This window comes from Callorhinchus milii, unplaced genomic scaffold (assembly GCF_018977255.1).
Source record: "Callorhinchus milii isolate IMCB2004 unplaced genomic scaffold, IMCB_Cmil_1.0 Scaffold8, whole genome shotgun sequence".
Lineage (NCBI taxonomy): Eukaryota > Metazoa > Chordata > Chondrichthyes > Chimaeriformes > Callorhinchidae > Callorhinchus > Callorhinchus milii.
This window is the reverse complement of record NW_024704749.1, coordinates 4,343,673-4,370,538: the sequence shown is the minus strand read 5'-3', so window position 1 is coordinate 4,370,538 and position 26,866 is coordinate 4,343,673. Positions and strand designations below refer to the sequence as shown.

At 47.2% G+C, this 26,866-nt stretch overlaps 1 protein-coding gene across 1 annotated transcript in view; it reads right to left on the bottom strand.

Moving 5' to 3' along the window:
- acads (acyl-CoA dehydrogenase short chain) overlaps positions 1-26,316 on the bottom strand; it is a 47,469-nt gene extending 21,153 nt beyond the window's left edge. Inside the window, exons 1-6 of the mRNA XM_042337438.1 lie at positions 26,216-26,316; positions 22,920-23,083; positions 20,327-20,476; positions 19,590-19,701; positions 17,566-17,717; positions 8,215-8,385 (exon numbers count right to left, since the gene is read on the bottom strand). Coding sequence (XP_042193372.1) covers positions 8,215-8,385; positions 17,566-17,717; positions 19,590-19,701; positions 20,327-20,476; positions 22,920-23,083; positions 26,216-26,252 — 786 coding nt within the window. The 5' untranslated portion in view covers positions 26,253-26,316. The remainder of the gene's footprint in view (positions 1-8,214; positions 8,386-17,565; positions 17,718-19,589; positions 19,702-20,326; positions 20,477-22,919; positions 23,084-26,215) is intronic.
- Positions 26,317-26,866: the final 550 nt, after the last annotated feature.

Below are 26,866 nucleotides of genomic sequence, written 5' to 3'. Positions count from 1 at the left end.
ACCTGCTTTGTCTTACCTGCTCACACCCCACTTCTCCACCCACCCCTCTGTGCTCAGCGGCCTGTACATTCTCCAGGCCCTCGCTCCATCATCGGTGGCTGTGCTGTCAGCCAATACATTAGAATATACAGCACAGAAACAGGCCATTCGGCCCAACTGGTCTACACCGGGGTTTATGCTCCATATGAGCCTCTTCCTGTCCTTCCTTAACTAAGCCTTTAAACATAACCTTCTATTCATTTCTCCCTCATGTACCTATTTAGCTTCCCCTTAAATACATCTATGCTATTTGCCTCAACAACTCCTTGTGGTAGCACGTTCCACATTCCCACTACTCTCTGTGTGAAGAAATTTCTTCTAACTTCCCTATTTGATCTATTTGTGACTATTTTATATTAATGGCCCCTGGTTTTGGTCTCTCCCACAAGTGGAAACATCTTCTCTGTGTTTACCCTATCAAAACCTTTCATCATTTTAAAGACCTCTATCAGGTCACCTCTTTTCAAGAGAAGAGTCCAAGTATGTTCAACCTTTCCTGGTAGGTATAACCTCTCAGTTCTGGGATCATCCTCGTGAATCTCCTTTGCACTCTCTCCAGTGCCTCTACATCCCTTCTATAATGTGGGGACCAGAACTGCACACAGTATTCTAAGTGTGGTCTAACCAAGGTTCTACAGAAGTTTACCATAACTTCTTTGCTTTTCATTTCTATCCCTCTAGAAATGAACCCTAATGCCTGGTTTGCCTTTTTTATGGCCTTATTAATTTGCGTTGCTACTATTAGTGAATTGTTTATGTGTACCCCTAGATCCCTTTTGCTCTTCTACCCCATTTAGGTTTTTATTTTCCAGGATGTACATGACTTCCTTATTCCTTCTACCAAAACGTACCATTTGCCATTTAAATGCCCATTCAGCAAGCTTATTAATGTCTTGCTGTAATTTATTGCAGTGCTCCTCTGTATTAACTACTCCCCCCAATTTGGTGTCGTCTGCAAATTCTGAAATTGCTGATTCCCGAGTCCAAATTAATGTATATTGTGGAACACCATTGCCCACCCCCTGCCAGTATGAATAGCTACCCTTTACCCCTACTCTGTTGTCTGTTTTGTAGCCAGCTTACTATCCATTCTGCTTTTTGCCCCTGACTCCACATGCTCTGTCCTTATTCATTAGTCTATTATGAGGTACCTTATCGAACGCCTTTTGGAAACCTAAATATATTACATCTACCGCCTTACCCTTGTCTACTCTTTCTGTTACCCCTTCAAAGAATTCAATGAGGTTGCTCAAGCATGACCTTCCTTTTTGAAATCTGTGCTGACTATTCTTTATTATGTTTTCCGTTTATAGGTGTTTTTCTTTTACCTCCTTCAGTAAGAATTCCATTATCTTTCTTACCACCGATGTTAAGCTGACAGGTCTACAGTTCCCTGGGCTTCTTCTATCTCCCTTTTTAAATATAGGTATAATATTAGCTGTCCTCCAGTCCCCTGGCACTACTCCCTTTTCTAATGAGTTATTATATATGTGTAATAGTGCCTCTGCTGTCTCTTCCCTTGATTCTTTTAATATACGTGGATATAATCCATCTGGACCAGGGATTTTATTCTCTCTTAGTTTTTCGATTATATCTCCCCTTTGTATCTTAAATGTATTTATATTATTTTTAATCTCTTCTTCTACTGTCATGTCCACCTGAACCGTCTCCCTGGTGAATACTGAAGCAAAGTAATAATTTAATATTTCTGCCATTTCACTGTCGCAGCCTGTGAGCTTATCTAGTCCATCCCTTAGTGGCCCTATTCCTATTTTTCTTTTGTTATTTATGTCTGTAGAATACGCCCAGACCTTGTGGTACTTCCTGCCTCAATCCCCACCCCCCCCCCGACTTGGCCCCCACTCAGATCGCACATGAAGACCTTCCTCTTCAACTGTGCCTACACAGTCACATCCCTTTTCTCCCCGGCTCGCCCTCAAACTATGCCATTGTTAAGCGTTCTGAGGCGCTGCCCTGTGTGAAGGGCGGTATGTAAATGTTTTGCTGTACAATTAAAACAATACAGCAAAATTGAGCAGGATTTTAAATAAGCACGAAATGCTCCCTTCGACCTTCCTGCATACTTCATTAGTGATTGAACAAAGGTAATGAATTGCATCCGTGTGAAGAAGAAAATAGCAATCAGCAATGCGGTACATTCTTTGTGTATGGCTATGCGTTCGCGGAAGCAACTGGTGTTTAAGGGTTTATATAATTTACTGGGATCTTTTGCCTTCGTGTTTGGTTAACTCTTCCATGCTGTTGATTACAACAACAACAACTTGCATTTACATTGGGCCCTTCAGGTGGGGCAGGGTCTTGGTGTGGTTATAATAACAATATAGCACCAGATCATGTCATCAAAACATCTCAAAGTGCTTCATGGGAATTTACTGTAAGGTGCAGCAATTGTATATTTGTGGGCGAACAATCTTGCACACAGCAATATTCCACAAAGAGCCATGAAGTAAACAACCAATAATATCTGAAGAATTGTTGGCCAGGACACCGGGAGAAAACTGCTTTCTCTTTCTGAATAGTGTCACGGGAATCGTAACATCCACCTGGCAGGCAGACGGGACCTTGGTTCAAAGTTTCGTCGGAAGCACAGCACCTCTGACAATGCAGCGGCTTCTCAGCAATGCAATGGAGCGTCAGCCCAGACTACCAGCCCAAAGGCCTGATACGCGGCCTGAATCTACAATCTTTTAAAAAAAAACCCTCTGCGCCCCCCCCCCCCCCACCCAGGGCTCACATCAGAGCCCACTATGGTCCTGTTGGGTTCGATGCCCCAATCTCCGGGATAATGCCATCCACCTGACCGCTCGCTCCCGGTCCCCGCGTGCGCACTATGGCTGCCGCTTTGACCCGAGCCCCCTCACCCCCTCCCTCCCGCCCCCCTCCTTTCTCCCCCCAAACCCTCCCCCCTCTCCATCTCTCCCGCTCTCTCCTCCTCTCTCTCCGTCCCTCTCGTCTTCTATCCCCACTTGACCCTCCCACAACCTCCCTCTGTTCCAGTCTGGGAATCCTCCGCCGGGCTCACCGCGGCACTCGGCGTTGGCTGTCCAGCAGCAGCCACACCGACTGCCCCATTCCCCACCACACTCGCCAGCCACCCCGGACACAGACCCGGGGAGTCAACCTCTCCTCCCTCATCCCCATCTCCCCCACCCCTGCCTCACAACCTGGACCCCCCTCCCCTCCCACACACCCTTCTGTCAACCGCTCCCTCCACATCGGACTGCAAAATGTCCGCTCCCTCTGCAACAAGGCCCTGGTCATCAACGATCTCATCCTTGATGAGAACGTTGATATCATGGCCTTGACAGAAACGTGGCTCACCCCAGGCGACACCTTCCCCCTCACGGAGGCCACGCCACCCGGCTACACCTCCCACCACATCCCCCGCCCCAACCGCCGTGGCGGTGGTGTTGCCCTTATCTCAAGGACACCACTTGCCCTATCCCCCTACTCCTCTGGCTCTTTCCCCTCCTTCGAGCACCTCACCCTCTCCCACCCCTCATTCCTCTCCCTTAAAATCCTCCTCCTCTACCGGCCCCCTAAAACCTCTCCCACCTTCATCTCTGACATTTCAACACTCCTCACATCTCTTTGCCTCTCCTCTGATCGCCTCATCATCCTGGGCGACTTTAACCTACACTTCACCCCCTCCTGCTCCATCTCCACAGACTTCTCTTCCCTGCTCTCCTCACTCAACCTTTCCCTACACATAAACTCCCCCACTCACAGTCACGGCCACCCACTCGATTTGGTGATCACCCGGGGCCTCAGTGTCTCGGATGTCACTATTACCGACAAGGCCATCTCTGACCACTACTTCATCTCCTTCACCACCTCCACCCCCCTCCCCACCTCCACCAGACCCACCACCATCTTCTACCGCCCTTGGAAGAAGTTACCCCCACAATCCCTAACCGATGCCTTGGAGTCCTCTGAACTCCTCTCCCTCTGGCCTTCAACCCTCACCGACCCCTCTTCTCCTCTCTCCCTCCTCCACAATATCCTCTCCTCCACACTCGATACTCTTGCCCCCATCACTTCCCGCACTGTCTCCTACTCCCGCTCCTCCCCCTGGTACACCACCCACCTCCGCTCACTGAAATGCCAGGTGCGGGCTGCTGAACGCACCTGTGTCAAATCTGGCCTAACGGTCCACCGACAAATCTGGCTGGACCTCCTCAAAATTTACCGCTCCACTCTAGCCTCGGCCAAGTCGTCCTTCTACTCCAGGATAATCCTGGAGGCGAAGAACAACCCCAGGCTACTGTTTTCCACCACATCCCGACTCCTCCGTCCCCCCCGCCACCCCGCGCAGGTCATCTCCTCCAACCTTCACTGCGAGGAGATGCTGGATTTCCTTGAATCCAAGATCAAGGGAATCCGCTCCGCGGTCACTTCCCCTCCAACTTCCACCCACCACCCACCCCTTCCCTCCCACACTCCGACTCCTACCCATCCTCCCCTACACACCTTCGTACCCGTTTCCCCACCCTCTGTCACTGAACTCATCCTATCCCTAAAACCAACCACCTGCTCCCTTGACCCCATCCCCACTCCACTCCTTATCTCCCAGCTCCATTTTCTTGCCCCACACATCACTGACATCATAAACCTGTCCCTCTCCTCTGGCTCTGTCCCCATTCCATTAAAAACTGCCATCATCACGCCCACCCTGAAAAAACCCTCCCTTGATGCGTCGCAGCTATCAAGCTACCGGCCCATCTCCAACCTCCCCTTTCTCTCCAAGGTCTTGGAAAGAGTTGTCGCCTCCCAACTGCGCTCTTTCCTCTCCACCCATTCTCTTTTTGAACCCCTTCAGTCAGGTTTCCGTGCTGCTCATAGCACAGAAACTGCCCTGGTCAAGGTCACCAATGATATCCTGACTATCTGTGACCAGGGCTCCCTCTGTCTCCTCGTCCTCCTCGACCTATCGGCAGCATTCGATACGGTCGACCACGCTATCCTACTCCACCGCTTGTCCTCCCACCTCAACCTTCAAGGCACTGTCCTTGAATGGTTTAGCTCTTACCTTTCCCACCGTCTTCACTTCGTCTCAACGAATGGCTTCTCCTCCACCCCCCGTACTGTCTCATGTGGTGTCCCTCAGGGCTCTGTCCTCGGTCCCCTCCTCTTCACCCTCTATATGCTCCCCCTCGGTGACATCATCCGCAAACATGGGGTTAACTTCCACATGTATGCGGATGACACCCAACTCTACCTTTCCTCCTCTACTCTCAACTCCACGACCACCGATGTCCTGACAGCCTGCCTGTCCGACATCGAGTCCTGGACGAGAGACAACTTTCTTCAGCTCAACGTGCGAAAAACCGAGGCCCTCCTGATTGGCTCACGTCAGCGCCTCCGCACCTCAGGCGCTGACACCATCAGCATCCAAGGCTGCACTCTCCACCTCTCAAAGCCAGTCAGGAACCTCGGCGTTTTGTTCGACCCTGAGCTGTCCTTTCTCCCTCACATCCGCACCACAACTGGCACCGCCTTCCATCACCTCCGGAATATCGCCAGATTACGGCACTACCTCACCCCTCACGCTGCTGAAACCCTGGTTCACGCCTTTGTCACCTCAAGGCTGGACTATGGGAACTCTCTCCTCGCCGGCCTTCCCGCCACCTCCCTCCACAAGCTGCAGGTCATTCAGAACTCTGCAGCTCGTGTACTGTCCCGCACCAGGCTTCGGGACCACATCACTCCTACCCTCGCTCGCCTCCACTGGCTCCCCATCCCCAGAGGATTGATTTCAAGATCCTCATCCTCACCTACAAGGCCATTCACGGCCTTGCTCCCTCCTACCTCTCCAACCTACTATCCCCCTACCTACCTGCCCGTACCCTCCGTTCCTCTGGCTCCGGTCTGCTCCACGTCCCCCGCCCCAACCGCCCTACTATCGGTGGTCGGGCCTTCAGCCTCTCAGCCCCGAGGCTCTGGAACTCCATCCCCCAGTGCCTTCGCCTTGCTTCCTCCCTTTCCTCCTTCAAGGCCGGTCTCAAAACCTTTCTCTTTGACCGTGCCTTCAGCTCCCCTCTCGACTCTCTTCCTCCTCCTCGCTCCCTCCCTTCCCTCCCCTCACCCTGACCATTTCCCCCTCCTCGCTCCCTCCCTTCCCTCCCTCACCCTGACCATTTCCCCCCTCCTCTCTCCCTCCCTTCCCTCCCCTCACCCTGACCATTTCCCCCCTGCTCGGGTCATGACCCAACTGTGCAGCGCCTTGGGACGTCCTCCTGACGTGAAAGGCGCTCTATAAATGGAATCTTGTTGTTGTTGTTGTTGTTGTTTTTAGCGTTGGAGTTGACGTCCCCGCTTTCAGTGTTGGGTCCGAGTGATTTTCATTCTCTTTACGGCCAGATCTTTGTTATTCCAAAGTCACTTTCTCTCCCTCTTTTAAGCACTCATTACCCAGGTCTGACAGGTTGTTCAAGCTCATTTACTGACTCACAAATGACCCATTCAGTGCATTTTCCATGTTATTTTTTTAAATACTAGCTTCTCTTTGTTCCTTTCATAATTGGGAACCATTACTTCTCCCTTGACAGATGCCTCGCTACGTAGACGTGAATGGGGGAAAAGTGAGAGAATTTAATAAAACGTATGACCGTAAGTGGAACAGTAACAGAAAACTAAATTGGAAGACAAAATTGAAACAGAAATGTGCAAAGACGGTAAAGTTAATGGGAGAAAATGACAAAACTATTTTGCCATTTCATCAATTATAAAGCTTTAAAGCCTCCATGTCAGCTGCATTCCACAGGACCACAGAACGTGAGAAATTTACAGCGCAGACGACCATCCAGTCCATCGCGTCTGTATCGACTCCCTCAAGAGCAATCCTTTCAGTCCCCCTAACCTGCCTTTTTCCCCATCCTCTGTAGCTGATTCTTAAAGGTCACACACACACTCATACAGAAGCAGGTGACGCAATCAAGAGGGGATTTCCTATTAATATAAGCTGTGCGTTGGTCATATCTGAAGCAATTGGCTGCCGCTTTTCATTACACAAAATATACAGTCGATTCACTTTACAGTATACTCTGTGAAGAGCTTTGAGACGTCTCGAGGACGTAATAAGACGCTATATCAAATTCAAGGATGATTATTATTATTATTATTCACTCCAATTCTTACTGGCTTCTCCTCTACCACTATGCTATATGACAGCCCCTCGGGTACAGAGAGAACTCAAATGAATGCTTTGAGAAACCCTTAAAATGGCACAATATTCCCCTAATAATAAGCCTTGAATTTGGTATAGCGCCTTTCACATCTGGAGGACATCTCAAAGCGCTACCTTGCACGCTTTGCCTTTTTCCAAAAGGACGAGAGAGAGAAAGGGAGAACACCCCCACCCCCCCGTCCCCACACACGCTTCTTCCAATGCCATGACATTCATTTAAGTTGTCGATCACATTCTGAATTGTACATCACTCTCTTTAAGGAAAGGCGCCCAGGCTCCACTGAACAGCTTCCTACAGCGACACAGCAGAGATCAGGTGGTCAATGGCAAACCACACACTGATGCAAGAGCATTCACTGGATAAAAGTGGACAGCAGTCTGTAACGTCCACAAAACTCAACACTGACTGCACTCGTGTGAGAAACCTCGGTTGCACCTGATAGCTATCTGAGTAATGAGAAGGTTTGTAAAACCTGAGGAGAACCAACAGCAGGGATTGTGTACTAATGGCTAACGGTACTGAACTGAGCCTTTTAAAGCAGCATATCATGATTGATGCTGCTCATGTTTGTTCAAGGTCCAGATAAATTGCTAACCGACAGATTCCAACGCTCTCAATCAATTTGTAGTAACTTGAGAAATCGCTGTCGTGCTTCTCCGAGCATGACGAGAGGCAGATTGATTATTATTTAAAATGGCTCGACATCAGACAGTCATGGAATTATGCATGTACCTTTGCAGTGCTTAGTGCAGTATAGCCCCACAGGGCCATCAAGAAGCAGCCCCCTACCCCCAAACATTCATATGAATCTAGGTAAGTGTGTTCGATCGGTAGTGTGTTGTCGGTTTATTTAGCTCTTAACAGAGGTGTGTCTATTTTTCTTAACAAAAAAATGTAGATTATAAAGGTACTAATGCATCATGCTCATTCCGATATAGATTACAGATATGATAGGGTACTCACATACCATGGCTATTTTAAAGCCTAAGCCTGGATTGCCCAGTATGTTTTCCTTTGGGATTCTGCAGTCATCGAAGATGAGGTTTGCAGTGGATGATGCTCTAATTCCCAATTTATCTTCTTTCTTCCCGAGGGATAGCCCTGGGGTAGGCATCGGAACCAAGAACGCACTTATTCCCTGTAAGCAAAAACACATTGACCACGTCAACTGAAATATGGAAATATGTATTGTGACATTTAAAATTCACATGAATTCACCTAGACTGGAGTCCTGCAGTGTATTGGTTAGAGCGCTCGCCTTGCAAATGAGAGGACCCGGGTTTGATTGAAACCGGGTGGGATGAAATCTTAGGCAAGTTTCCTTACTCCACACGCCTCTGTTTACCTAGCAGTAAGTAGGAACCCGGTTGTTAGGCTATTAGCGGATCACTTTCCAGGGGTAATAAACCCTTCAAAAAATAAATAAATAATAATTTATTCACTCAATCCATAACTGTTTGTGGGACACAACAAACTGTGCGCAATTGGCTGCGGTGTTTTACTCCCACAAAATGTACAGTCAATTCATATTAAGTACATTCAGTGAAGCGCTTAGAGACGTATCAACTACGTGATAAGGTCCTATATCAAATGCAAGGATTATTATTATTATAATAACATATATTCCCTTCTTCCCTAGGTTCATATCTCTCACTCCTCTTCTCCTATGTCTGCGAAGCTCCTTAAATTCAAATCCCACGGGAGTCAATGAACAACAATTTTTTGGCAATGGCGCTGGAAACTTGCTCAGTTTGATTGGTAAATGCCTTCCCAACTTCTCCCCCTCTACTCCCCACCACAGAACATTTTTTCAAGACATGGGTCATGTGGAGTCCTGTAGCTCAGTGGTTAGAGCACTCGCTTTGCAAGTGAGAGACCTGAGTTCAATTCCAGGCAGAGGGCGAAACCTTGGGCAAGTTTCCTTACTCCACACAGAGCCTAATAATAATCCCTCCAAAAACCCCAAACAATAATAAATTGGTCGTTTTCAATCTACGACTGTTTGTGGGACATTGCTGTGCGCAATTGGCTGCCGCGTTCGCCCACAAATATACAGTCAATTCACTTTACAGTGTGTTCTGTGAAGCGCTTTGGGACGTCCTCCCGACGTGAAAAGCACTATATCAAATGTAAGGATTATTATTATTATAAGTTAACACTGATCTCCTAGTTGGGAGACCAATATTCCAGCTCCACACTGAAACAAACAGTAACAAGATACTGTACTCAATGTTCAGCATGTCTGCCAAAACTCAAAGAAAAATAAATCTCAATAAGGAGAAACGTTGACGGCCAAAACTGAAGATTCAGAACACAGGAATTCAAGAGGCACAAAAGCAAAAGAAAAACAGCTGACACAATAACAGGGCAGGTAAATGATCCGGGAATCCCACAGCAGAGTGGTTAGCACGTTTGTCTTGCAAGCAAGAGGACCCGGTTTCGATTCCTGGGGGCCGAAACCGTACGCAAGTTTCCTTACACTACACACACACACGGCTCTGTTTACCTAGTAATGAGAAGGAACTCGGTTGATAGGCTATTGGCAGATCGCTTATAATCACTCAAAAAAAACAACTCAATGCACGACTGTTTGTGGGACAATGTTTTGCGCAATTGACTGCCACGTTTCACTCGCAAAATACACGGTCAATCCACTTTACAATAAATCGTGTGAAGCGCTTTGAGACGTCTCAATGACGTGATAAGGTGTTACTGTACATCAATTGCAAGGATTATTATTATTATTATAATAGCATTCTGCAGAGAACAACAGATAAATCAGAGGAAAAACTTCAAGCGTGAGAACACCACCACCACAACAACAACAAGATTCCATTTATAAAGCGCCTTTCACGTCAGGAGGACGTCCCAAGGCGCTGCACAGTTGGGTCATGACCCGAGCAGGGGGGAAATGGTCAGGGTGAGGGGAGGGAAGGGAGGGAGCGAGGAGGGGGAAGAGAGTCGAGAGGGGAGCTGAAGGCTACAGCCTCTGCTTGGCTACTATCGGACTGCGGCATGTCTCCTGCCCAATCTGCCCCAACGTCGGTGGCTGAGATTTCAGACATTCTGAACCAAGTTTCCTCCAATCTCAAGTCTTGAGCCAAACCCAGCTCAAAAGTAAAGAAGCTTATCCTCTACGACTTCTCCCTAAAAACAACCGTTGGTTCAAATCTGTCCAGATGCTTTGCTGCTATTAATAATCATCATAATAACCCTTGCATTTGATTATAGCCCCTTCTCACGTCTTCGGGGCATATCAAAGCGCTTCACAGAATATACCGTCGAGTGGATTGACTGTCTGTTTTGTGGGCGAAATATTGTTTTGCACAGACGAATGGGGGATAAAAAAAATGAACAAGGCTTCAACCCTGTAGCCAGTAGGGGAGTCTGAGAAAAAAAAGTGAAACTTTCTAAATATAGGATTAAAAACATGTAAATTCTTGCATAGCTCAGTGGAGTGGTTAAGGTGCACGGGCAGGCGGTCACGGAAGGCAAGTCTCGCAAGCTAATCGAAACTGTGTTTTGTTTGGAAATTGCAGCTGACAGTCAGGCAGAGGACTGACACAGTTCGTTGATGGCTTAAAAAAAAAGGAAATTTGTCCCTTGCATTTGAATCTGCGTTTGGCAACAAAGACAGCTCCTTTTCATCATCCTCTAAATTGCGGGCATTCATGCAAAAAAACAAAATGTCAAAGCACAGCCATTCACATGGTATAATAGCCATAGCTGGAATAACATCATAGCTGACAGTCCATAGACAGCTTTGCCAGTGATTCTGCAAACATGCCAAAAAATGTCCAAAGCCCTTAATACACACTCCTGATTTGTTCTTCTTTGGAACAAGGTGCTATTTGTGTAGAAGCCTAACTGGATGCTCGCAAAAACTCTCCAAGCCCAGGTGTCAGTTCAGTCACATGAATCGCAAAGGGTAGTGCACTGCCTCAAAGTACAGAGGACAGGAAAGGAAGCGTTGATCTGCTCAGTGGGTTCCGGCCTGCTCCACGTCCCCCCTAACCATCAGCGGTCTTGTCTTCAGTCTCGCGCCCCCCAACCTTTGGAATACCACCGCACAGTCCCTTCACCTCACTACCTCCCTTGCCTCCTTCAAGGCACATCTCAAGACCCTCCTCTTTGACCGCGCCTTCGGTTACCCTCCTACCCCTACCCTCAACCCCTCCTGATCCCAACCCACAACTCGGGTCCAAATCCCTGACGGTCCAGTACCTTGGGAAGTCCTCCCGGCGTGAAAGGCACTACACAAATGTAAGTTGCTATTGTCTTCAGAGGCAGCCCTGTCAAATAATGTCCACCCTGCAAGCAACTTTCGTTTAGTACAGAGCAACCTTGATAATTATCTTTAGGAAGAGCACTTTGCCCCATCTGCTCCACCATCACAACACCCCGAATCTCTGTAACTCTCTCCCCCAAACCCTCCGCCTTGCCCCCTCCCTCCGAACTTTCAAATCCCGTCCTAAAGTCCTTCCTTTTTGATCGTACTTACGGTCACCTCCCCACTTCCCTCTCCCCCTGACTTGGGGTCAGACTCCGCCATTGTTAAGTGCTTCAGGACGCTACCCGGTGCGAAGGGTACTACATAAATGCAAGTTGTTGTTGTTGCTGCACTTCAGCCCGAGAATCAGGCCTTGCGGTAACCTGCTTCCGCATTCACGCTTTCATGTGCAGCATTCGTAATTTATTTGCAGCAGTGAAATCAAATCCCAGCGTGAGAAATTGCCTTCAGAGAGAGATCGCGCCGAGAAAAAGGGATTTTTTAAAAAAAAAATTCATGTTTTTTTTAAAAAAAGACTGACGCACTTTTTAATCCGCATCTAAACTTTCTCACAAATTCACGGGCACTTTCCCATGAATATTCCTCCTCTCCAGAGTCTTGGCTTCACAAGAGAAAGAAATACTGTACCTTCCAAAATCAATATTTCAAAACAGAAAGAGGGAACAGTGCACTCGCAGTCTTTTAACACTTACCTACTGTCAGCCTCCATAAAAATACAGTAGATTTGTCTTCCACAAGAATAATAAAATAATAAGAATCCTCGCATTTGATATAGCGCCTTATCACGTCATCGAGACGTCTGAAAGCACTTCGCGGAATGTATTCTATGGTGGATTGCCTGCGTATTTTATGGGCGAAATGCGGCAGCCAATTAATTGCACACAGCAGTGTCCCACAAACAATCGTGGATTGAGTAACTGCATTTTTTTTAAAAAACCATGAAGATATTCGGAGGAACAGCAACACCGCTTGCAGCACTCAGGAGCAACCACAGTTCCTGCTGGAGGACCACTGCAGACCAGGCTAGCATACCCTATTTACAATGTCTGAAATGTTCCGAAGTTCAACACATCTGAATATACAACAACAATGCATTCAAAATGAGCTGCAACACTTTTTGATTTAAGCAACAGGCCCTTCATTTATTTCACTTCCCATTGAAACGGCAGACGAGGAGGCCTCTCGTTTGAAAAGGCAATGTGCAATGAAAAGGCATCAGTCAGCAAGCCATCTCATAGCCCGGATGCAGAGGAGTTCAGCATCTCCCCATCCCATACTTCATAGTAATAATAATCCTTGCATTTGATATAGCGCCTTATCACGTTGTTGAGACGTCTCAAAGCTCTTCGCAGAATATATTGCAAAGTGGATTGACTGTGTATTACAGTGGGCGAGATGTAATATAATAAACTGTTCATGTTACTGTAATAGACTGACAATCCATTGACATATTTTGTTTAGAAAAAGGGATTGTATTCCAATAACACAAGACCAAATAACAAGAAGTCTAACATGACCTTAAATGTTTCGCAACAATTACTTCTGACCAGATCACTCACCATGAGATCATCACTCACAAACGCTTCATGAAAAATCTTCTACTAATTCAGTTAAGATTTAATCTGTGACCTTATGGCCACAGGGGTGATAGATGCGATCCAAATTATGCAAACAAAATGTCAGGATTTCACATTGCCAAGAAATACTGGCAATAACCATAGCTTTAAATCTTTAACCTTTCTTAATAGAAAAAAAATTCACCCGCAAAACACACAGTCGCTAGACTTTACGGTTTATTTTGTGAGCGCTTTGAAACAATGTGAAAGGTGCAGTACCAAATGTAAGGATTATTATTATAATACCAGAAGTAGTAATATTCTTATAACTTTAATCAGGAAATCTAGTGCAAAGCTAAGTACAAATGACCCACCTGTGTGTCGCACAAAAGTAGTTCATTTTTTCTAATTAACTTAATTTCTGTTGCCAACAACAGAACTTCTCCCCAGACATTGACTGTTGACGGGAACTTTATTCCCATTACCCAGAGATTCAAGAGCATTTGAAGCCATTCCTGATTTAGCTAGAATTATTGAGGGACATCAGAAGTCTATTACACTCTGGCTCCTTGCCACCCCAGCATGATTTTACTGAGCATTTTATGTACCCAGCAAAGTACTTCAAAGTTATCAGTATCCTGAGCTTCACCTACACATTTCTATTTTCCAGGCAGAATTTCTAAACAAATTTTACAAAAATAGCAGCTTCCAGTTTAGTGATAAAAATACAACTCGAGTAATAAAAAACATTTGTGTTGAAAATGAAAAAATGCTGTGTACAATTGGCTGCCTTGTTTCGCCCACAATATAATTCACTTTACAGTATATTCTGTGAAGCGCTTTGAGACGTCTCAATGATGTGATAAGCTGCTATATCAGATGTAAGGATTATTATTGCTTTATTCTTCGTTGACTCTAACGGTTTCCCCTCCAGCCCCTGCACTGTCACATCTGGCGTCCCCCAGGCCGCTGTTCTCGTCTCCTCTATAATATCTACATGCTCCCTCTTGGTGACATCATCCACAGACATGGGGTCAACTTCCACATGTATGCGGATGACACCCAACTCTTCTCTTTCTGCCTCCACCCTCAACTCCAGGACCACTGCTGTCCTGACAGACTGTCTGTCGGACATCAGGTCCTGGATGAGGGCAAGTTTCCTTCAGTTGAATGTGAACAGGACTGAGGCCCTCCTGATTGCTCGCGCCAGCGCCTCTGCACCTCAGGCTCTGGCAGCATCAACCTCCACGGTTACATACTACAGCTCACCAGCCAGTCAGGAACCGAAGTGTCTTGTTCGACCCTCAACTGTCTTTTCTCCCCCACATTCAAGCCATGACCCGCTCTGCCTTCCCTCAACTCCGTAACATTGCCCGACTCCGCCACTACCTCAGGCCACTGAAACTCTTGTTCATGCCTTCATCACCTCCAGGCTCGACTATGCAAACGCCCTGCGTGTCGGCCTTCCCAACTCCTCCCTCCACAGGCTGCAGATAATCCAGAACTCTGCAGCCCGTATCCTCTCCCGCACCAACCTCCATGACCCCATCTCCCCCACTCTCGCCCGACTCCACTGGCTCCCAATCCTTCAGAGGATCCAGTTCAAGATCCTGGTCCTCACATACAAAGTCCTCCATGGCCTCACCCCACCCTACCTCTGCGACCTCCTAACCCTCTACCAACCCGCCCGTTCCCTCCGCTCAGCCGGCTCTGGCCCGGTCCACGTCCCCCGACCCACCCGCCCCACCATTCCACCCCCCAGTCACTCCGCCTTGCCCCCTCCTAAGCCTCCTTCAAGTCCCGCCCCAAGACCCTCCTTTTCAACCATGCCAACGGCCACCCCCCTTCCCCTCCCCTCCCTTACCTCCCCAACCCCAGCTTGGGTCTGAAATGATGCACTCTGTCCAGTGCCTTGGGACGTCCTCCCGACGTGAAAGGCGCTATACAATGTAATCTTCTTGTTGTTGTTTATTCTCATTTGCACCAATTCTCTCCTGGTATCAACATAGCACCTTATAATGTCATTGAGACATTGCAAAACGTTTGACTTGTGGTGTAAATTACGTGGGCAAAATGGATGGGTGTTGGAAAAGAGGAGTATTAAAGGGTATGGGATGCGAGCAGGAGAGCACGATTAAATTGGGTGATTCACAGAGCAGCCCCGATGGGCTGCATGGCCTGTTTCTGATAGTAAAAATAAAATCTAGGTTTTATGATTAGACCACAATGCTGGGTATACACGGCACAGCCTCTGGTCAATTTAGAACAAACAGAGTAGTTCTTGTTTACAGTCACTGGCAGTTTGAGCATGCTGAAATCATAAATTGATTAGTGGCACTGGGCAATGCTTAAAGTGATTCTATATTTAATGAGATTAAAATAAAATCTAATTAGTTTTAGCGAGAAGACACTGTGCCCCGGATGTGGGCATTCTTTTAAATTGTCTCTTTTTTGGGGGTGGGGATAAAAAATGTTAACCTTTTAAAAAATGTCAGATTTGTAATGTCTTTTTGCAGAGGCATAACTACAGACAATTTTCTCCACTGTAATACAAGCTGTTCTGCCTTTCTATTCCACTATAAATAAACTGCATGTTGCAGCCACTTGAGTCATTTAACAGTGGTGCTAGCATTCCTGCCTCTGGACGATCTAACAGAGTCTAGACTTCAGCAACAGCTTGTATTTATACAGCGGCCTTCACGGGGGACAGAGTCTTGGAGGTGAAGAGGTGGCAAGATGGAGGGATTGTGGGAGAGAGTTCCAAAGCTTCATCTAAGAGAGTAAAAATCACCTGTTAATAAAGGACCTGGTCAACTGTAAGCCTTTCATTCCCTCGTCCAAAAGCCGACCATCATCTACAAAGTATAAGATAAAAATGATTTCTGTGCAGCGTCAAGTAGGTTTGAAACCTGCTGCGGAGACCACCTTTAAGAGGCACTTTCAATAACAGCTTTAATGTGCACAGTGGCATTTAAAATCAGCAGGTGTGCGATTCCGGTTCCACTGCCAAATGCCTTTTTAAAAGCTTTTTGGGCCACTCGAAAACTTGTAAAAAGCCATTGTTCCAAATGCTTTCAAAACCTGACCCAGAATCAGTTAAATTCTGCCAAAGCGAATGTGTGTGTGCTTGTGCGGAACTCAGATATCAACCTCAATCTTATCAGCCACCCACTCCACCACCCCGACACCAGGCCAACCTGATAAGCAAAGCGAAACCTCTCCCTTTATTGAGAGGTTCAAAATTATGAGGGATTTTTTTTAAACCCAGGAAGTTGTTACAATCTGGAAACTGCCTGAAAGAGGGGGTGGAAACAGATTCGATAATGGCTTTCAAAGGGGAATCGGAGAGGTATTTGAAGAGGAAACATTTGCAGGGCTCTGGGGTAAGAGCGGGGGAGTGGGACTAGTTGGGATTAGCTCTTCCAAATAAACCAGCACAGGCACGACGAGGGAAATGGCCTCCTTCTGTGCCGTTGATATCAGGCTTCCCGCTCTGCATCGCTCTATTACTGGAAGTGATATATATCCAGGTTCCAGCTCAGCATGGCGCATGTGGCATGAGGCAGCTTGGATCATTAAAGAGAGTGTTCTGCTACTTTGCTAATACAGCTCTGAATTCATCAGCTTTATCACCGGGAATCAAACCAACTGTCATGGTGCACCACCTGCTGGTCTTGTTGTTGCAAATCAGCTCACGGTTGATGCGAAGTGCAGTGAAGAAACACTTTACGCTGCACAGCACATCGAAAGCGCTTTGAGATGTTCTCCTACGCAGAAGGCACTATTGCAATTTTTTTTGTTGCTTGAGGCAGATCACTGAGCCACTGCCAAAATGTCACTGGAACGGACACAAATGGGGTTTAATTCTTTCTCGGCTGAAGTTGGTGCATCGATTTAATACCTCAAGGGTGGCTTTTAGGAACAGTACCTGGAACCAAAGCAATGTCCCCCAAACCTGATTTATAGTGTAACTGTAAAAATAATAATCCTTGCACTTGATATAGCGCCTTATCACATCGTCCAGCGCTTCACAGAATATACTGTAAAGTGAATTGACTGCGTGTTTTGTGGGCGAAATGCGGGAGCTAATTGGACACAGCGACGTTCAACAAACAGTCGCGGATTGAGTGACCACATTATTATTTTTTAAAACTTATTTGGTGTGATTATTCCCCCCGGAAAAGAGATCAACCAATCGACTAACAACTGGGTTCCTACTTACTGCTGGGTAAACAGAGGCAAGCCGAGTTAGGAAACTTGCCTAAGGTTTCACCCTGCCCGGGAATCAAACCCGGGTCCTCTCGTTTGCGAAGAGAGTGTTCTCACCAATACACTACAGGACTCTATGGACCTATTGCTATCCACAAGACATTTGTTAATCCCTGTATTGGAAATAAGTTTATTTCAATGACAACTCACAACGCCAATGGGACGGTAAATTGGACGAGAATTGGCGGTAACTTGCGCTCACCTTATGCTTGAGCGACTTGTCGGTGGTGGCAAAAACAATTGCAGCACAAGCATCCCAACTGTTAGTGATCCAGGCCTTCGTGCCGTTTAAAATCCAGTGATCGCCATCTAGCCTGGCTGTGGTGGAGGCTGCACCAGCATCACTTCCATTCCCTGCAGGATGCAGTGGTACCAAATTAAGCAACGCGCCAGGAAAGTTATACAACGAGGAGCCTTCACGAAAGCCAAATTAACTTCAAACACACAACACAGTAATAATAATAATCATAATAATAATGATATTGCGCCGGGTCACGTCATTGATACATCTCAAAATGCTTCACAATGCATCGTGAAGTGGATTGACTGTCTATTTTGTGGGGCAAAATATAGGCAAGAATTACACTGTGACAAGTTAAAAGGATTATTGTTTGAGCGTGAGGAGCAAGCGAGCGAGAGAATGATAACGTCACCAGCTTTCGTCTTTTTTCTGTTCCCTCATGTTCATCAGTAAACCTGAAACGCCCTAAACATACCTTTGTGGCACTAAGCATGAAGCGTCGAGTGACGTAATTGTTTTCCAGCAGGCAACGTAATTAAAATGATTTGTTGTGACGCTCCTCTGTACTATTATGGGGATGCAGTTGGGGGTATATCAACAGGATGCAGAAGCTCTTTGGAGCGATGAATACAGCAGCGAGACAGGTGATCTGTAAATGCTTTACCATTTCACTGGTTTCTCCTCACAGATACCGTTTACTCTGACAACCACTTGCTGTTTGAGATAATGGGAGACCGCGTGCCCCGTGCAACACAAATGCTTTTTCTCGGGATAGCTAATGTCAGCGATCCATGTTATCCACAATCTCAAACACAGCTCCTTCTCACCGACACACAGCACAATCCACTTGAAACTATATATATATTTTTTTTTTAAATTGCATTTGCGTTGTGCTGCCTCTACTTGCTCCGACACTCTTACTCCCCTCCCCCATGTGAAGCACGCTAATGCAAACACAGGGTGTTCACGGTGGTGAGGGGGAGGAGGAAGAATATATTACTCTAGGAGTGAATTTAAACTGATTTAACAATTATAAATTCTCAAATACTGTATACACTCTGCAGCACTGGAAATAAACCTTATATATTATATATATCTCACTATATCTGCTGGGCGCAATTGGGTGCCTCGTTTCACCCACAAAATATACAGTCTATTCACTTTACATTATATCCTGTGAAGCGCTTTGAGACGTGTGTGCTATATCAAATGCAAGGATTATTATTATCATTAGAGCACACTATAAGCAGTTATATATATATATATTTATATATATATATAATAATCCTTGCATTTGATATGGGACTTTATCACGTCATTGAGCCATCTCAAAGCGCTTCACAGAATATCTTGTAAAGTAGAGTGACTGTGCATCTTGTGGGTGAAACACAGCAGCCAATTGCGCACAGCAGTGTCTCACAAACAGTCGTGTGTTGAGTGACCAAATTTTGGGATTGTTTTACTTTGTATACATATCGCTACTCTAACACACTAAGGGTCTAGAAAATGGATATTTACTAGGCCCCACTGCCACACGGAACTCCCTTCTCATTCCTCTCAACTGTGAGATGCTCTCAGAGGTGCGATTCAATGCTCTATCAAAGAAGAGAGAGTAAATGAAAGCTATTAGGAAACGAGGCTAATCGAACATCCACACTGGAAATGAAGCAGCTCTATTACACTGAAGAAGCACTCTGGTTAAAGATTTTTTTTTCACCTCCACCTTAGGTGGGGCATCCAGGATAAAATTAGGAGCTCGCCAAGTAGCGACCATCAATACAGACACGCAGTACGGTTCAAATTCATAGGTCAATGGCTCCAGGGCTCTAACAACAGGCTTTGTTCCCAACTGTTCGTTGGTAACCGTCGTGTTACCAACAAACACAGAAAAGGGCCACAAGCAACAATTCATTATAATGGGGTTGTCGAGAGTTCTCTCTTTAATTGAAAGAGAAAGTGCACTTGCAGGGAAGGGACTTGGTTACCTGGTTCACTCAGAGCAAAACACCCAATTTTAGTTCCATTTGTGAACGGGGTTATCCACTTCTGCTTCTGTTCTTCCGAGCCAAATTTCAAAATTGGACCTAAATATAAAGACTGGAAAAAGAGGGTATTTTATTTGCGAGATTATTTCGTATTAATAACAGCTTCGACTTGCGTTTGCACGACGCCCCTCGCACAGGATAGCATACCGGAGCGCTTGCCAGTGGCGGAGCACAACCCCCCCCCACCACCCAACCAGCCCGTGGGAGGGAGGAGGTGACCGCAGCCACGACGGTCGAAGATTAACAAGTCAAATGAATCACCTTAACCCTCTTTGGCAGACTTGGCATTCTAGTTTCTGAGCCGGGCGGGTGAGCACTCCCCAAAGGCACTGCTGAGGACAGAGCAGCCAGCCTGACTCGTCAGCAGGACTTGGCCTGGGAGTTGGGATTCTTCCCACTCACGTCCAGTTAACCAAAGCCCTAACAGGGAGGATGGTCCCAGCTGGATACACAGCAGGAAGCTTGCCGGACAATGCTCTCACTAGCAAGTTGTGCGGTTTTAGCTGGTTAGACTCCAGCAGTTACCCAAATGCATGCTCTGGGGTCCCCAAGCCTTGGCTCTCACCAACCTTTCGCCTAATATGTTCTAGGATTGAACAAATGACTTATTTCACATTTAACAGCAAGGTGGAAGCGTTTCACTTGATTAGGCATTAATAATCCCGACGCAGACTTACATTGTTCACACTCAAAATGACGCCTGAGGAAGCACAGCCCCGGCTGATCTCCTCGATAGCAATGACATAAGCCAGATAGTCTAAGCCAGTTCCTCCATACTTTTCAGGCACATCGATTGCTAAAAGTCCGAGTTCCCCCATTTTCTTTACCTGGGAATGAGATTGAGGAAATGTATCATTACAAGGTGAACTGTACAAACGCACACCTAAAATGTCGAAATAATTATACCTGCAGCCCATATATACTGTGCAACACATAGGGAGCACATCATGTTCAATTACAGCAAGAGGAACAGCTTCATTCACTGAGGCTGCTTGCCTTTTTCTAGGTGTCAGCCTGGTTTAGGTGGTAGCTCTCTCACCTCCGAGTCAGAAGGCTGTGGGTTCAAACCCCACATCGGAACTTTGAACTCATACAGTCTGGGCTGATACTCCCGACCTTATGGATTGCCGACCTTCAGATGAGATGTTGACCCCCAGGTCCTGTCTGCTTGCTCAGGTGAACATTAAAGATGCCATAGCACTATTCGAAAAGAGAAAGCAAGTTTCTCCTGGTGTCCTAGCCAACAATCCCACCCCCCCCCCCTATATTGGATGGTTACGGCAACTCTATACTGAATGGGTACTTGAAATATTGCAGGGCAATGGGGTGAGAGCGGGGGAGGAGGACTACTTGGTTAGCTCTTTCAATGAGGCACAATGGGCCGAATGACCTTCTTCTGTGCTGTAAGATTCTATGATAAAATTAGTCACTCACTTCTTGGCTGTTTGTGGCATACAATCTGTGGCCTACAATTACACAGGTTACTACTACACTTTACAGTAAATCCTATGAAGCACTTTCACAACAGACACTAGCAGTCAGACCCTGTTTTGGCAACTTTCAGTAAGTCAGTGCTTTGCTCTTGCAAACTTCACGTGAGTAAAGCTCAAAGGCTTTCAGTGTTATGGCCAAATACCCGAGGGGCTTCTTGTGTGATCCCATATTTTTCTTTTCACAATGAGTGAACTCATAGTGCCTAATTATCACAGAGGCAGTCATGCAATGCTACGCATGTGCAATGAAAGCACAGAGAAATACCACTGTGCAAGGAGCATTATTTATTACCACTGTTAACTTTTAAAATTATTTTTATTTCCCTTCCCCACCACACTCCTCTGACTTGCTCTCAAATCCCCTTTCACCAATAACTCTGCAGCCAAATGCTAGGAGATTTACAGACAAAGGCTCAGTCAGTTTGCTCTCGGATTTTCCCTCCCCATAAGGAAGCACCTGCTCTTTGCTCTGCTTGCTGTGTGACTAAATCGCTTTCTCGACCACGACAGTATTTACATTTGTTCTAGTATATAGCTATTGGTTTCTGCAAAGGTACAGCAGGATCCATAACCACTAGAACTACTGTTCTAGTGAATATGTCGCCACAAAACAGGACACCTTGACAATGTGGTCAACAGCATCGGCAAACAGCAAACAGGAAATTATATCAGCAGCGACCTGACGATTCAGACGTCAGCCATTTTACTCCGAAGTCAGGCTTTTTTTAATACTACTGAGAGATTGGACCCAGAGGATCACCTTGTAACAATGTTGTCCTGTACTAAATAAGTCAATAAATTTAATTATGTCACTCTCATCGGGAAGTTGTGGGGGGGAGGGGGTAAAGGCGGAGAAATTTCTTAACTTAAGCGTGGATGATAAGCAGGGCAATTCAAAGTAATGTTGAATCAATAGAGCGATAGGTTAAGTGATGAGTTGATCAGATGTGAAGTGGCTCGTGAACAAGAGAAAGTAAAAGATTTGCGTCGGAGCTAAGACAAGGACTTCGACATCTTAGAGAAGGGCCCGTGGGAGGTGGAAACACATTGATTGACGGCAATCATGAAAACAAGAGGAACAACATCAGTCAGAAAGTGATTTGCGTCTCTGGGGTCAAAGGCACTTGGGAGGAGACAGAAGAGAAACAGCGGGTAGAACAGCACGGCAGGTGATTCAATCAGTTGCAACTGGGCAAAGGGACCAGGCAGAGTGAACAATCTGGGTGTCCCTCACCGGAAGACGAATGCAATGTTTACATCCCAAAAGATTACAGAACGAGTTCCATTTATTTACCCAGTGGATTTGCCCCGTTTACACTAGTGCAGGCGTTCAGAGAGCCGCCCATTCCCGTCTATGTCATGGAGCGCAGTCTCACGTTTTGATTGCGACTCAAAACACATTTCGTTTCTCGCCTTGTTGTGTCTCAAAAGACGTCTTCCCACGATGACCCATTTTGAAGCGAGCTGGCCAGCGTTCTGCCCGCACTTTGGAGTACATGTCGGGATCCGTAACGCAATATAAACGAATCACGTTATAACAGGGCTCTACTCTTCATTCCGCCCACACAATACGCAGTCAATCCACTTTACAATATATTCTGTGAAGCACTTTGAGACGTCTCAATAAGGTGATAAGAGGCTATGTCAAATGCAAGGATTATTATCACCGTCATTTAGAAGCTGGATTTCTGTATGATATCTTGCAGTTATGAAGCCACATTTGGCAAGTATTCGATTGACATGGAGTTAGAAAGATTACCACAAAGGGTGTCATTACCTGCTCAGCGGGGAATTTGTGCTCTCTGTCTAATTGAGCCGCAATCGGAGCCAGCTCCTTCTCTGCAAAAGCTCTGCACGTGTCCCGTAAGAGCTGATGGGTGTCAGGAAGCTCGGCTGTCTGATACACTGAGTGGAGTTTACGCAGACATCCTGACCTCAAGGCTAAACAAGAGAAAAGCACAAACAATCAGAAACCACTGTACTCGCTCCCAGTTCTGTTTTAACCCTCCAGAGTAGCATCTTGATCAATTCTAGGAACAGAAGGAAACCCGTTCCAACCAAGATGATGATCTCCGTGCTGAAGGCAAGTGGGTTAGAGTCCCAACAGTATTTCAGGAGCGCTTTATGTTGTGATACCACCTGCTTCTTACACCCCTCATGATGGAGGCCAGGATGCTGAACTCAATAAACAGCTTGATGGGGCGTCAGTCAAACGACTGAGCAACAACAACAACAAGGTTACATTTGTATAGTGCCTTTCACGTCGGGAGGACGTCCCAAGGCGCTGAGCAGGTAATGACACCCTGGTAGAAGGCAAACTAAATGGACCTTGGTCTTCTTTCACCTAACAAATTCTTCTGCTCTTATGACATGCACATTACCCTATGGGACCAGCCCCCACTGCTGCCAAAATGATCATCATCCATGTGTGAGCCTTGACAGTGAGTGGCAACAGGCCATTTAATTGAATAGGATTTCACAGGCAAGCCTGACCTCTCCCATTTGAAGATTGGGGCCACTTTCGTTCCCAAACGTGACCACAGCCCAGCAACTAGATACGGACTGGGATTCAAATCAGTAAGCTGGAACTCTATTCACTGCACCATCGGAGCTGTCAATTTTTAATCAAACCCTTGTAGCTCTGTGATTACAAACTTATCATCAACAGCTTACATTCATGCAGCACCTTTCACACCTGAAGTGCTGTACAGTGGCAGATTTGGATGCTGGGCAAGAAGAGGAGGGGCAGAGGGAGGTGATCATAGGAGCAGTCAAAGAGGTAGGTCTTCAGGTGGGATTTAAAGATAATGAAGAGGGTGATGCAGAGGGATCGAGGCAGGGGATTCCAGTGGGTAGGAGGGTAGTGGCTGAAGGCACCGACGGTGACACTGAGGCGTCTGGGGACACGCAGCAGCCCTGTGGCAGCTGTATTTATCAATTAAGTATTTGCCACTTAAGACTCTTTAAGAAATCACTTAATGCCAAAATGGGAGGACGGTAAGGTGGGTGCTTTGGAAGGACGAGATCAATTAATAATTCCTTACATTTGGCATAACGCCTCTCAGGTCAGGTGGACGCCCCAAAGCGCTTTGCAGGATATATTGTAAAGTGTGTTTAAAGTGACTGTGTTTAAATGAGGCAAAAGGTCAGTGGTTAGAGCACTCGCTTTGCAAGTGAGAGACCTGAGTTCAATTCCAGGCAGAGGGCGAAACCTTGGGCAAGTTTCCTTACTCCACACAGAGCCTAATAATAATCCCTTCCAAACCAAAAACAATAATAAATTGGTCATTTTCAATCCACGACTGTTTGTGGGACATTGCTGTGCGCAATTGGCTGCCGCGTTCGCCCACAAATATACAGTCAATTCACTATACAGTGTGTTCTGTGAAGCGCTTTGGGACGTCCTCCCGACGTGAAAAGCGCTATATCAAATGCAAGGATTATTATTATTATTATCTTCATCATCACACGCTGGACATAAGCCATTCACTGCATCAGTGTTTATTATTGACAGAAGCCTCCACAACCCATACTATTCCCTCAATTACGCCCCTCTAGTCCCCTCTCTCTCTCTCTCTCTCTCTCTCATATTCCCACTCCAATACTGTACTTAAGATTTTTTAAAAATGTACAGTTAATTTGCAATTTGGTTGCTTCACACTGAAGGACTCTCCGATTTGCTTTTGATGGGGAAGGGAAAAAGCAACAGCAGTTAAGTTTAAGAGAGCAAATAATAAAAATAATAATCCTCGCATTTGATATAACGCCTCATCACGTCTTTGAGACGTCTCAAAGCGCTTCACAGAATCGTGGGCGAAACACAGCAGTCCACGGCTGCGCACAGCAGTGCCCCACAAACGTGGATTGAGTGATGACCAATTGATTGTTATTTTTATTTATTTGTTTATTTTGAAAGGAACGCATTACCCCATTATTTATTTGAAAGGCGTTGAGAAAGTTTAGAGGGAGCTCATAACAATAATAATAATAATCCTCGCATTTGACACAGCGCCTTATCACGTCTTCGAGACGTCTCAAAACGCTTCGTAAAGGGATACGTCGTAGAGTGGAATTGACTGCGTATTTTGTGGGCGAAACGCGGCGAACCGGTGGCGCACAGCGACGTCCCCGCAAACAGCCGTGGATCGAAATGACCAATTTATTATTATTATTTTTGTTTGGAGGGATTATTACCCCCCGGAAAACAATCCGCCAACCGACTAACAACCGGGTTCCAGCTCACCGCCGGGTAAACAGAGGCGCGTGGAGCGGGGAGACTTGCCCAGGGTTGGGTAGTGCACCCCCCCACCCCACCCCCGGGAATCAATCCCCGGGTCTCTCTCGCTTGCCGGCCGAGGGCTCCGGCCGCTGAGCTACAGGACTCCACCGCTTCAGTAAGTCTGGAGAGGGTCGGACTCCACTCCCCCCCACCCCCACCTGTGAGGAGAGAGAGTGGGGGGGGGGGGGGGCAGAAGGTGCTGAGACCAGAAAGTGGGTGACAAGTCGAGTGCCCAGGACGGAGGTGGGAGTGTCTGGGGGAGTCTGGGGGGGGGGGGGGGGAGTCTCGGGCGAGTGGAGTCTCGGGGGGGGGGGGGGGAGTCTCGGGAGGGGGGAGTCTCGGGGAGGGGGGGGGAGTCTCGGGGGGGGGGGGGGGGGGGGGGGCGGGGGGGAGTCTCGGGGGGGGGGGGGGGGGGGGAGTCTCGGGGGGGGGGGGGGGGGAGTGGAGTCTCGGGGGAGGGGGGAGTCTCGGGGGGAGGGGGGGGTCTCGGGGGGGGGGAGTGGGTGGGAGTGGAGTCTCGGGGAGGGGGGAGTCTCGGGGGGGGGAGGGGGGAGTGGAGTCTCGGGGGAGGGGGGAGTCTCGGGAGGGGGGGGGGTCTCGGGGGGGGGAGAGGGGGGGGAGTCTCGGGGGGGGGAGGGGGGGGGGGGGGGGAGTCTCGGGGGGGGGAAGGGGGGGGGGGGAGTCTCGGGGGGAGGGGGGGTCTCGGGAGAGGGGGGGAGTCTCGGGGGGGGGGGAGGGGGGGGGGAGTCTCGGGGGGGTTCCCCCACCTCCTGCCCGCGGGAACTGACACTCACTCGCAGTTCCGGCGACTCTCCGCAGCAGTGCCGCCATTCCCGCTGTCCGGGTCCCGGGTCCCTCCCGCTCTCCCTTCCCCCGGACCGCACAGTCCGCGGCTCTCCCGTTCCGCAACGTTGTCAGATTGGGCGGCTTTGGGCGCGTTTTAGTTTATGTTTGGGCTTTGGAGCCGCTGCTTAATTTTTTTTTAATGGATACCTGCAAAAAAATATATATATATGTGTGTGTGAGTGTGTGTGTGTGTCCCCTCTCTCTTTTAAGAGCCTTTCTTCCAGTTTCCCAAACCATTTCTGCTACCTGTACAGTGAAGCTTGGCCACACATGTTGGACTACTTTTGGGCTACTCTTTGGCTCTGGGCTACAAAGGTTAATTTTAATTCCCTTTATTGGACATTTAAAATTGTCACCTGCCTCTCTCTCCCCCTCTCCCCACCCCCACCCCCTCCCTTTGCCCAAAGCCTATTCTGAATTTATGTGAATTAATGTGAATTTAATGGTTGGGAGTTGCCATCGTGTGTGCAGACCTTTTTTTTGGGTTTAAAAAAAGATGAAAATTTAACATCTTTATTTACTGCCCCCTTTTGCGCCAAAGTATAAACATTTTGTACAAACAAGGCATCTAATCACTTTTAAAACGTGAAAAATCTGAA